Source organism: Epinephelus fuscoguttatus, linkage group LG2 (genome assembly GCF_011397635.1).
Source record: "Epinephelus fuscoguttatus linkage group LG2, E.fuscoguttatus.final_Chr_v1".
Classification (NCBI taxonomy): domain Eukaryota; kingdom Metazoa; phylum Chordata; class Actinopteri; order Perciformes; family Serranidae; genus Epinephelus; species Epinephelus fuscoguttatus.
Window position 1 is genome coordinate 17,037,898 of NC_064753.1, and position 13,095 is coordinate 17,050,992.

At 41.7% G+C, this 13,095-nt stretch overlaps 1 protein-coding gene across 1 annotated transcript; it reads right to left on the bottom strand.

The window, feature by feature from the left end:
* Nucleotides 1-266: 266 nt before the first annotated feature.
* chrnb4 (cholinergic receptor, nicotinic, beta 4 (neuronal)) lies at nucleotides 267-11,575 on the bottom strand. The gene is made up of 6 exons (XM_049599117.1): nucleotides 11,340-11,575; nucleotides 7,911-8,056; nucleotides 5,427-5,471; nucleotides 5,072-5,181; nucleotides 2,817-3,870; nucleotides 267-1,117 (listed from the first exon to the last, which is right to left on the bottom strand). The coding sequence occupies exons 1-6, from the start codon at nucleotides 11,386-11,388 to the stop codon at nucleotides 953-955; spliced, it is 1,569 nt and encodes a 522-aa protein (XP_049455074.1). The 5' UTR covers nucleotides 11,389-11,575; the 3' UTR covers nucleotides 267-952.
* Nucleotides 11,576-13,095: the final 1,520 nt, after the last annotated feature.

A 13,095-nucleotide genomic window follows, 5' to 3' on the forward strand; every position in this document is an offset into this window, starting at 1 on the left:
GTGTGTGTGTGTGTGTGTGTGTGTGTGTGTGTGTGTGTGTGTGTGTGTGTGTGTGTGTGGCGGTGTGTGAGGGTTCAGTTCAGCATGTGTTTCGTGAAGCATCATTTACATGTCTGTACAAATAAGCACTTAACAGAGATCAGCTCAAGGTACAAATGAGCGGCCAAAAGATTCCAGTGTCTGAAACACTTCTTCAGGATATGTGTCAGGACTGTGGCTATAATTATGGCAAAAGTCCTATGCCTCAAGACACTGTAGTCCAGATCAGCTCCATCTCTGACAGTTTTGTTGTATCAACATTATTTTTTGCCTGCTCACACACTCTCACATTTCAAGCGAACAGCTGTCTTATCTATGTGATGAAATGTTCCAATTGGCACATCTTCAGCGAGCGTATTGGCTCCGAGGACAAACTTTATCACCGGCAACATAGATTAACTAACCACTTTGGCAAGACCCTGACAATTTTAAGACTTTATTGGGGGTTTCATACATTTAATCAAACTGAGAGCTGACATTATCCATTCTTTAATCACACATCACATTTCAATGACATGGTCATTTAACTTAGACACAAATAAGGAGTCAAACAACATCTGACAGCAGACGGATGTTCTTCATATTTCAGACACATGGTATATTTCTGCAACATTTCAATATACTTTAGTGCAGTGAAAGCTACATTCAGTCCAGTTCTGCAGCTTTCCTTTGAAGACATGAAGAGGAATGACCCCAGTGCAATGATGCTATATTAGGCCCCTTGTAGATGTATCTTTTCCTCAAAAACTGGGTGCTGTATGGTTGTGGAACATGTAGTTTTGATTATTAGGAGATACTACAGGCTACAGGCCTGCATCTGCTTATAAGAATACTTATCCTATCAGCTTGATTGCTGCAAAAAACAACAACAAAAAAACAAAACTAAAACTCGCCCTGTCTTCTTTGTTGCTCATCATATGCGAGGAGTGTCTGAGCTGGGCTGCTGGCTGTGAACAATGTGACTTTGGAAGACAGGCTGGAGAAATAAGCCCAGGGTGCCCACCACACACACGATCACAAAGATCCACAGGAACATACGATCCACCACCATAGCTACATACTTCCAGTCCTCTATGACCTGCAAATATACAGAAATGAAATTAGAATGAGTCAGTGTTTATGTTTCTCACCACAGCAGACTTTACACAGGCATTTATTGCGATAAACCAGCAGCATGCAGTGTGCTAAGACTAAATAATCCTGCTCCAGTGTGTCGGCTCTGGATGCTGCCATGCCTCTGTGCAGCCACTCGGGGGCAGAGAGTGTAACTGACTGAATGAATGAGTGAAGAGGTGTGAATCTAGGCAATTCACATCCAAAAGACTGTAATCCTGTTGGCACATCTGACATACATCATGTCAGTATGTCTTCTAATCTATTGTATTTGCTTGCAATTGAATTGTATTGTATTGGACCATAAGGTGTTCTGGGGTTTACCTTTTCATATATGTGTTACATTTATTCATACCAATAATATTGCTTAGTATAAGTAAGCTTATTCTTAGGATGCTGACTGCTGACATAGTGAGGATATATATCTGTAAGGACCTGCTGAGACCAACGCTGAAATAACTTTTGACCCTTTCACCTCATTTTCAGGGCCGACCTTGATAGTTTTTGAAACGAGTCATACCTCATTCCTGGTTTCCTCCTTATTTTATTGATTTATCAGACAAACAGATTGATTACTAAAAGTCTACCTTCAATTTTCCAGGTCACAGCCACTACTTAAGGTTAGTGGTGCTCCTTACCACTGGTCAGGGGTCACAGAATGTACATCAAATGTAACCACACCAGTCCAAACACCTTTGATCCAGTTTATTGGGATCAGGATAAATGGAGGAGCAGGGTGCTGACAGTGGAGAGTATTTGTGAAAAATTTTCAAAATAGCTAAATCGGCTATACTGTTGATGGCAAAGCAACTCTATGCAAAGTTATTTTAGCTACTAACCTTTAACCGTATCACAAGATAATATAATGTCCAGTTATATTGACTCATAATTATACTGATGCCAGAAAATAAGGGAAATATTCACAAATAAAGACATTTTTGTTTGTGGTAAAAATATTCATTATTCATTACACAAAACATCTATCTTTCTTAAAGGAACAATGTGTAGGACTTAGGGGGATTTAGTGGCATCTAGTGGTGAGGAGAGGAAATTTAAACCGGTAAAAACACTGAATAAAGCAGTTCACTACATATCAGTTTTTCTCTGACAGTTTGGCATGTTGAAGATTGGGCGCTAATGCCTTCTAATGTGCACTCACTTCTTTTCTCTGATAACTTATGATCCAGACGTTAAGGAGGTTTTTACGTTACCTAAAAAAATGTCTTCTGTTTAAATTCCAAGGCTGTCGTCACAGAGGAAATGCTAACTATGGTGGCTGATGCAGTAATGTGAATGTCCTTTTCTAGAGCCAGTGTTTAATTTGTCTGTTCTCAGATACTCTAGAAACATGGTGATGCGATATGGTGATCTCCATAGACGAGGGCCCATTCCATATTTAGATATAGATGGCTCATTGTAAGGTAACGAAAAGCACAACAATTCTTATTTTCAGTTAACTGTACACTAGAAAAGGCATACTTATTATATCATATTCTATTTCTGCCAATGTATCCCCCTAAATCCCACACAATGTACTTTTAAATCCTTGAATTTCAGGAGTGAAATTATTTACTGACACAACAAATTTAGCAAAAAACTTGGCTTCAGCACCGTTTAGATGCAATAAAACATTGGTTTTAAATGTTTTAAATGTTAATACATACACTCTGATCATCATCATCTCCCATCATGTGCTCGGCCACAAAGCGCACCCCGTTCACCGCCTCTTGGACATCGGCAGCCCAATCTGAGCTGCTTCTCTGCTGGAGGTCCTGGGTAGAAGTGAAACCACTGGGAAGGTAATCAGTGGAGCGTAAGTCCGCCTTCCTGTTAGAGTAAGTGTAGCCCAGCGGAGGAGGCACATTTTTGTGTCCTGGGGTGGAGAAAGCAGAGTCGGGGGACAGCAGGGCAGAAGACGACATGGTGATACCTGCTTTGGATGCAACTGGGTAACCCAAGCCCAAAATAGCTCTCCTCGCCCGTAGACATCGCTGCTGGCGAAGTCTCTGGCGTGCAGAGTTATTCTGAGGGCGCTTCATGAAGAGTAAGGCAGGCAGTTTGACAAGAAATATCAGCTTGACCCAGGCAGGCATGGTGTGGGTGCTGGGAGAGCGGTGGTGCACATTGAGCACGCACACACTGGTGATGATGGAGAAGGTCACAAGCACCATGGTGAACATCAGGTACTTGCCTATCAGGGGCACATCCAGTGAGGTGGGAGGAACAATCTTTGAGATCAAAAGCAAGAACACAGTAAGAGCCAATAGGACAGAGATGCAGAGAGTCATCTTCTCCCCGCAGTCTGAAGGTAAGTAAAAGACCAGGATGGCCAGAGACGTGATCAAAACACAGGGAATAATGAGATTTATGGTGTAAAAAAGGGGCTTCCTCTTGATGATGAAGTCGTATGTGAGGTCCACATAGGTGGGATCCAGAGGGTTGACAGTCCGTCTGCCTGGCAGCGCCAAGATATCCCACTCCCCACTGGGAGTAAAATCATCCATACTAGCCACCTCAGACTTCAAGATCAGATCAATCTCCGTGTGGTCATACGTCCAAGAGCGGAACTTCAGGGTACAGTTCTGCTGGTCGAAGGGAAAATGCTTGACCTCGATCTTACAGGCGCTTTTGTAGATGGCTGGAGGAAGCCAGTTAATGCTGCCATTGAAAAGGACAATGGCATTGGTGAAGACTGTTACCTCATAGGTACCATCGGCGCTATGATAAGAGGAAGAAAGAGAAAGAAAACTTTAGAGAGCCTGTGAATCAATGTCTGGGGCTTGTGTTATCAACCCTTAAGTGAAGTGAAGATAAGAGGAAAGCTGCTCATACTGAAAATTTGTATTGGTCATTTCCTGCAGCCAGTGACAGTCAAATCAATATCAAAACCAAAATCCTCAGAGGAAAGACTAAAACCTTTCATCATATATAAACTCTATTGAGGCTTCAGGGAATTGGCAGAAATATGTTGATTATGAACAGAAAGCATCTTAATCATCTTAAATGTCTGGCTATAGGAGAGAGTTTTCCACTCCAATCCAGAAAGCATAGAATAAACCTTAGTAAACATATAAGCCATTTGAAGGAGTCTTTCAGTTACTAATAAATGATATTTCACTTAGAGTTCTGGTCCAACACCTACTGCATGAAAACAGCAGACTGAAGACTCCAAGACTGAAATACACACTGTGGGAAAAGTAAGGTATTTTTAGGATATTGCTGTTTAGTGTTAGGTTGTTCCCTTTGACAAGGTATAAACTTGATGTCAGAAAAAAACAGTCTACTGCCAGTGCTAAGCGTGGACTGCAGCATTCAAACAAAAGAAGTGGACACCGTCAGGAAACTTCAGGAACTGTATCATGTATTTCACTACAGGTAACTTAGCTTGCTCAGCTAACGGTTCACCCGCTAACTAAGCTTCGACTAAGGGAGAGAAGAGCATTTGTGTTTGTGTGAACCGTGTGTCTGTCTTGTCATTTTCATTCTCCAGAAAATTGTGAAACTTTCTGGTAATGAATTGAGCGCTACAGAGCCTGGAGTTTCCCGACAGTGTCCAGTTCTTTTGTCTTAAAGCTGCAATCCAAGCTTTGCACTGGTTCATTTCTTAAGCAAAGCAGTAGACTTGTATTTCTGACATCATGTACCTTGTTGAAGGGAACAACCTTCCATTAAGCAGCAAGGTCCTAAAACTAATTTTGCCATTTCCTGCAGTGTGTATTTCAGTTCAGGAGGTCTAACTTTAACCAACTTTTTTTGGGCAGTAGTAGCTGGAAGACTGGAACGATTTGGTTTCCTAATAACCGAAAGACGCCTTGAAAAAGTCTGTACAGATTCTCCTATATAGTTATCATCTGTTCTTGCACATAAGCATGTAAAATCCATTTGTAACCTCACACTATGACATGCCAGTGATGCTTACTTGTTGTATAGGACAATATCTGGGAGCCAGATGTGTCTGGAGGGAATGCGCAGCTTGTCGATACCTTCGTACTCTGCAGGGTCCCATGACAACCTGTAATCCACCCAGTGCTGGAAAGACAGAGAGACCTGGCCATCAAGTCTGCCTTCCACACACTTTCTCAAGACCAGCTCATATTTAATTACATGCTTCATTATCAGGAAAGCATATGTGGAGTACAATTACAGAAGCAGTTTGTTCCACATTGAGAGACAGGAAGAATGGATATGGTTTAATTCAAGTTCAGGGGGAAGGACATTTACCAAGACCTAGGCTGATTGAGAGTATACGTGACTCTGGGATTCATCACACTTACCTGAGTGAGCCAGACATTTGTGGTCATGATCTGCTCTCTTTCATTCTGGAAATGTACAAGTGAGGTGGAATTACTTTCAGAGCGGTTTTCATGCACAAATACAGCTGTAATTGTATATTGAAAGATAATTACATGTTTGCTGACCCTAAACACTGATTAAAGCTATGGCTTGTTCAGGACACTTTCGTAGTGATTCTCAATCAGAGGCACTTGTACCCCTAAGGGCTCAACTGTAGTTCACGGGGCACTGTAAATATCGTGGAATAGCTCAAATGAAAATTACGACTGAATCAGAAAATATGTATATACACACACATATTTGTGTGAAGGATGAAAATAAAAAGCCACATATGATTAGAAATGGATGTGATGCTGAGCTTTAATATATCCATGAGAATGTGAAGGTACAACGCTATGTGGACGCTGTGTGAGATGGCTGGGGACACCATTTTGTGAGGTATGCACCTCTATCACAAAAGTGTATGCAAAATGAGATAGTCTGTAGTATGTGAGCTAGTGCATCAGGGTCAGTAATCCAGCCTCGGACTGGCAAGTCATATGGATCTATGTTGTTTATCGTGATTACTTTGTCAGAATACCCTGGCTTTATCACCGTAGCAGGCACAGGTAACAGAGCATGGTCCTCAGCAGATGGCGTCCCTGTCCCAAAAAATGACTAATGGACAAATGGCTGAAACATTTAACTGAAATTTATGGATGACTTGTAAGAATAGCTAAATGGATAAAAAGAAAGATTTAATGATATCCTCTTTTCTATGGGCAAATCTATAGTGTTCTGTAACATCCAGTTTAAAAGTCAGTTCCAAACTACAACTATCGCCTCATGATTGAATGCCTCCACAAACCAGTCAAGTTACTTTTACAGTTCACGTCCATTACTGTCAAGACTCATACAGTATGTAGCCACTTCAGTTGACAGTGCTTCAAATATGGATGTTGCTGCAAAGAAGCTACATATTCTAAATCATGCATGCTTCACACACATCTTCAACCCTACAGCACAGAAGATCACAACAGTTTCAAGATGGACACCCAGGATAAGTGTCACCAATTGAGTATGTGACGAAATGTCTCCCCATCTGTTCCGGAGAACAGAAACAGGAACATTTTTGTCATGCCATTTTTGAGATATTGCAATCATGAGAATGGGACAGATGCAAGGTCACAATAACCTTGATTTTGACCACCAAAATCTTATCAGTTCATTATTTGTGCCAGATTTGAAGAAACTTCTTCAAGGCGTTGTTGAGATAGCACATTCATGATAATGAGATGGACGAGGTTAAAGTGTCCTTGACTTTTGACCTTTGATAACCAAAATGTAATATGTTTGAGTCCAAGTGGATGTTCGTGCAAAAATTTAAGAAATTCCTTCAAAGCATTTTTGAGTGCCAGACAAACAAAAAAGCTTTGGAATCACTGCTGGCAAAACATGACTGTTATTGCCAACTGGAGAACACTTTCACTAAATATTACGGCTGCTTCCACAATGATAAAGTAACTGAAAATAGGCTGTCGGTAGCGTAGTGGATAGTGCCAGCGCCCCATCTACACAGGCACTGCCTCGTTGCGGCGGTTGCGGGTTTGGTTCCGGCTTGCAGCCCTTTGCTGCATGCCACTCCCCACTTTCTCTCTGTCTCCCCATTTCACTCACTGTCCTGTCCATTAAAGGCAAAAAGCCCACAAAAATAATCTTAAAAAGTAGTCTAGCAACAAATACATAACAATAATGAATTACCATCTTGACTGGACAGTGCCAGCATCTAAACAGCTACATTCTGGCTCTTGCTACTTTCATTGCAAAGCCATACATGTCAAGATTTTAGGACAGAGTTATTGTAACACTAATTATCTTCAGATGAACCCCTGTGCTTACTGTCATACTCTATTCCCCCAGTTTTACGTGAGGTAAAAAAAAAACTGCATTTAAATCCTCCCCTCTTCTTAGATTGGTTGTTAACATGTTTGTTGATGGCATTGTCATCACCCTCCTATGACATACTCATCCAATGAAGTGATACCAAATGTCAATTACTCCAAGGGGTACAATGCAAACTCATAAAGTGAGGCTATGAATGAGCCTTGTTGCCTGGGTCTGCAGCTGGGAGGAGCCTCTGCTGTAAATCAGAGGAGAACCTCTATCACTGTGGCTAAAACAGCTTTATGGCCCCTTTTAATCCAATGTGCTGAAGTTTCAATCTGGACATGACAGAGGCAGAGATCACAGCTGACCACATCTATCCTCCACTTCATCCATCCATTTAGAGCTACGGCCTCTCCGCACAGGCCGGTTGGTAACTGACTGCTTTCTCAAAGCAGCTCTTTCTTTCAGTCTGTCTTTCTTTTTCTGTCTCCCTCTTTGTCTCCCCAACACATATTCTCTCCCTCACACACACACAGATACATTCACATAAATAAATACACACACATTCTCATGGTGGGCAGTAGTAATTGGTGCCTTACCACGCTGATGAGCTGGGCTAGAGACACTTGTAGCTTGACCGGGACTCTCTCGGTCCTGTTGACAGCCGGGCGGATGAGCGGATTGTATCGATCCTTTCCCAGCAACCAGTTCATGAGACGCTCCTCTGAGTCAGCACAGCTGCTGCCTGGTGACATGATTTTGTTCAGTGATTTTTTAATGCAAAGGTAGTGTCCAAAACACCCAGACTACCAGTATCAAGACAAAACCTTATGAGGAAACAGACAGGGTGTTCCACAGACAGAGACGACATGCTCTGATCCCTTAAAGGAATAATCTCAAGTTACTTTTGTGCATCTCTGACATACTTTTGTGTATTTCTTCACGGTCCATGCAATTTGTTTTCATACAATACTGTATGCTGCTATATTTTCCACTGATTTCCAAGCCATTCAATCCATTAGGACCATCTCAATTACAGATTGGCTCCATGTACTCCACTGCTGAGTTGGTTGTTTAAAGCCACTACATTCAGCTGTCACTTTGAGCTATATTTGAAATTAAGAATGGAGCTGTCTGGAAATCATAAGTGGCTAATGTACTGCAGAGGTTTCCCATTATGGTCCAAACAATCCAAGTTTCTGCTGTTTTGCTTTCCTTCTGGGGGTCCAGAGATGAGACAGCAGGCCTTTATGACAACTTAAAAACAAAATCAATTTAAGTGTGTCATAAAAGGATTATTTTAATGTACCAACACGATTACTAGACACAATGTTGATATTGTACAATTTAGCAAAAACCCACATTACTCTCAGTGCTAATATTTGGCAACTACAATATCATTGGAGTGAGTTTAAGTCATGGTGAAACTTAAGTCTGAGCGTCTTAAGCTTTGGTAATGTGACTTATTTCCACCTGATGTGAAATATGTGGACGGGGAATTGAAAGCTGAATGTAAATCAGGGTCTTCATATTTGATTGGATAACTCAAACTGGTCCTGGCTTAGCAAATATGACAAATACAGCTGTCTCCAAATCCCATTTGATAGCATACTTTTCTGTGTATTTCTCACTTGTATGTTTTTAATCATTATTTCACTGCATCTTTAAGGTAAGGGAAAGATTGTGTTTACATTATTTAAAGGCTAACATTTACACTAGGTCCATGACAGCACACAAACTGATGGTCTACATGAAAGCCGGAAGCCACATGATTATCCATCACTTCCCACCTCATTCTCTCCCTCTTTACACTTGGGTCCACTACTTCCTGATTTGCCCCTGAATGATGGCATCATACGATACCGGTCCAATGCCAATGTAATTCACAGTGATACATGAGCTACATGTAGACAGGTGTACCCTCTCTCTCTGCTGCTGTGCTAAAATACTGAAAAACTCTGAAATGTAAGTGAACATATGTTACGCAAAATACTGTTCCTCCTCTATCCATTAACCCGAATGTGTCAGACTGATTCATACAAACTGCACGTATAGCTTTCCAAGTCTTAAGGGAAACAGCAGCTGTCAATTGAGAAAGCCAGGGATGGCTGTGTCGTGGAAATTACACCAAAATGTAATGAAGGCCCTAAAGTCATTTCCAAATAGTAATTACATTTTGGATGAGGGCAGATATTTTCACAGCATGTTAATAATTCTGCTTGTGCCTAAAGCCAAAGCACTGGATGTATCTTTTCAAGTGAGAATAAGTTGTGAATACCAACACTTAAACTCAGCCTCCATCCCTCCTCGCTGATAAATGACACCCGTGTCAGGGGTGAAGACAAGCCTGACTGAAACTGATGACCTGTGCTTCTCATCAGGAGCAGAATGAATATATGTAGCACTACCTCTTCCATTTTCTTTACATGCAGCTGGTTATTAATGCCCCACATGGTCTGGAGTCGCTGAGTCGACTGACTCGTGAGAAACACTCCAATGAGGTGAGACTCTTACTGATGGGCCTGTTGAAGAAGAATTGCTACTGTTGTCAATATTCAGCAGAGTGATATTCATGGCTCCACAACTTCACAGAATCAGCACATGTGGCTAATGTGAAAAACCTGTGATGATGCAGTGTACTAAAAGTAACAACAATGTCAGACTTCCAACTTTAATGCTCCTCCTCGTGCTCAGTATCAAACTGTGTATGCTATTATCGGCCCACAGCCTCCTGGAGCTTTGCAGGGCGTGGCATGCTAACAGTCTAGCCCCACGGGTCAGCACATGCTGCCACGACTGTGCCTTTGTCACTTGGCTGAAGTCCCATCTAACACAGTCGGGCCTCCACAGCACTCTATAACAGATGGTGTGTTGTCAAAGCCCTCGGAGACCTGAGTCAAACAAGCTCTGCCTTCCCCAGAGGTGAAGGCCACTGGCAATCCACCCAAACTTGTGATTAACTGCTGTGAACTGGCACTGGTGGCTGTAAGTGTGTGTAAAGGTTTAACGTGTAAAATGTATAGCGCCTCATAAGTGTTGGTCTGACATTAAGTTGATTGAGAGTGAGGTCAGGCGTGTTAATACAATGCTAAAGTCAGCCGTTACGGAGTTGATAAGGTCACTCAACACAGCACACTGAAAAACATTATTCTGCAAAAATGCAATATGGCTGGAGACCAGAGAGAATAATGAGAGAGATGTGAGAATGAACCAAAACATGGGGCAAAGGTCAAGTGAGGAGTTACAAAGCCACCTATTTTCTTCTTTTTCTTTGTGTCCCACCTCCTATTTGATATTCAGTATTAATAAGGCCAAATATCCTTCTTTGTCTTTAATATGGAGTGAAAACAGTACAAGTACAAAGCTTTGTCTGTGTGACACACATGAGGATTCATCACTGAAATGACAGAATACTTACAGGAAGTGTGACAGTATGAGGTTCTCTTTTCATTTACTAAATATCCTGTGAGACACAGTATAAACTTTGAGACCCACTGATCTCACCAAGTAAACCCACTTTGGTCATGTGAAACAGGGATGTGGAAGAACTTAAGAAAAGGACGGAAAGCACAAAAGTTTCCTGAAACTGTTCCTTGTACAAGTTCAGGAAGCTGTTTCTGGTACTGTGTACACTTCTCTGGTGTATACCGGTATATTGGTTGTGACCCTGCACTAAAAATCTCAAACCTTCCTATGAGTACTTATTGCTGATTTGGTGACACATTTGATAGCAGGACTGAGTCATCAAATAGCTCCTGAGACTCTGTTGAAACACAGAAGTATCATTTTTCAGCTAAAATTAAAGCATCTTTTTGGAGCATCTGCATCTTTTGTTACAGTTAAAGCTGATGAAAACTTAAACTCAATATTAAAAAGTCCGACTTTGGGACCCTAAAGAAAGACAGTTCTCACCAGACAGAAGCACTTTCACCCAAATACATTTTGGAGGAGACACAGATAAACGCACATGCCAGAAAAAGCCCAAATTGCTAAGTTAAGTTGCTGAGCGTAAAGAAAGACACACTTACAGTGGATCACAGAGAAAAAGTAAGCAAGGATGGAGAGAGCCCGAGTCATTTTTTCGGCACCATCTGATCCGCGGGAGCTGTCACTGATGAAGCGTCAAAGCTGCGGGGTTCAGCGCTCTTCCTCTCGGACATGCCGGAATCCACGCGCTCGCGGTTTGGACACTCAACCAGCACTGTGCTGATGCCTGAAGAAGAGATCATTGACCGCAGAGCGCGATCTGTTGCTCCGTGGTGGGGTTATCCGCCCCATGAAATGCACCGAGTCTCCTCTAGGCAAACGGGTCTTTGCGCTCTGCCAACTCGCAGCAGCCTGTCCTGACGCGCTGCGCTCTCCGTACCGAGCAAGTCCTGCAGGTCCTCTACCCGGTCTGTGATCGGCTACTGTAAGTTTACACCAGCGCAACAGCTGTTTTAGTTGGGAGGTATGTACCACTGGACATATACGCTGCATTCTGCGAATTTAAAGGTCATTTATAAACATATATTTCGCTCTTGGATTTGGTGATGTTAGGGAAGTATGCAGTCAGTGCACTTGTATGACCCATATTTATCTCTCTGACCTCCGTTGCCCCAGTAGCCTCACAAATGATATATGTTGATGTGTATGAATACAGTATTTTCCCACAAAAAGACACATTATTAAAACAAGACTTTAAAGGAGGATGATTTTATACAGACTGAAAGCTGAAGTTCTGTGCTGTTTCCTGTAACTATCTTGAGTTGAACCCTGCATCACATGTCAGCACAAGGCTCCTGTCAAACAGCATCCTCAGTGAGACAACCCAGAGTACAGATGCTGATATACACATAGGCCTTGCTGCCAGTAAACATTAGTTGACAATACTGGTGGCTTGCGATCATTTGCTGACTTCACACTGCTTTGGCGAGTGTGCTCAGGAGAGGACAATAAATTATTCTCTGGTCCTGGATGTGAGATTTAGTGAGGTGAGTTCCAGTCAGACCAGGAGCAGTGCAATCTTAGTGAGGCAGATTTACAGTGGCCACACTGCTTAAAGCCTCATTATAATGGCCAGTAAACGAACTGTATCCGGCATGAGGAGCAGCCCCAAGGACTCCTCTGGGGTTATAAATTTTTAATTCCAAAGGCTTGTATTCTGGATTATTGAAAGCAGATCAATGGGGGCTGATTAGGTTTTGACCCTTTACTTGTTTTGTTTTTCATCAGGTGGGAGGTGACAAAGCCATGGACTGGACAGTTTGTTTGCCAAATCCATATGTGTCAGACATATTGTTTAAACAGAAAACAGATGCTTTCATAAACATCACCCACTCAAAGCAACATAGTATGTTAAAATCCAGTGGCCAATTGGGCAACATTTTTCTTCAACATACAAAATACATTACATACATTACATACATTACAACATTAAAATATTCATTCTGATCAGAAATCACTTTATTTCATAAGTGTAGCATCCAGATTATAAATAAAGATCCCCTCTAAATATTCTAAGACATAGACAAATACTCTGTTTGGAAAAATGACGTGTGCCTGATATGTTTTTTCCACAAAAAGCACAATTACTTTAACACTAGCAAGTAAAATCCCTCCTTGTCATGGTAATCCACTGGATTTCATCCAAAGAAGGTTTCCTATTATCTCTTCTTTCAAGCTTCCTGATATCTATGAAATAAGTGACATAATTGATGAACTAAAATCATCATCAGCTGGTCATGACAATATTTCTGTGCATCTTGTCAAACAGGTGAAAGAGTCCATACTGCAGCCACTGGT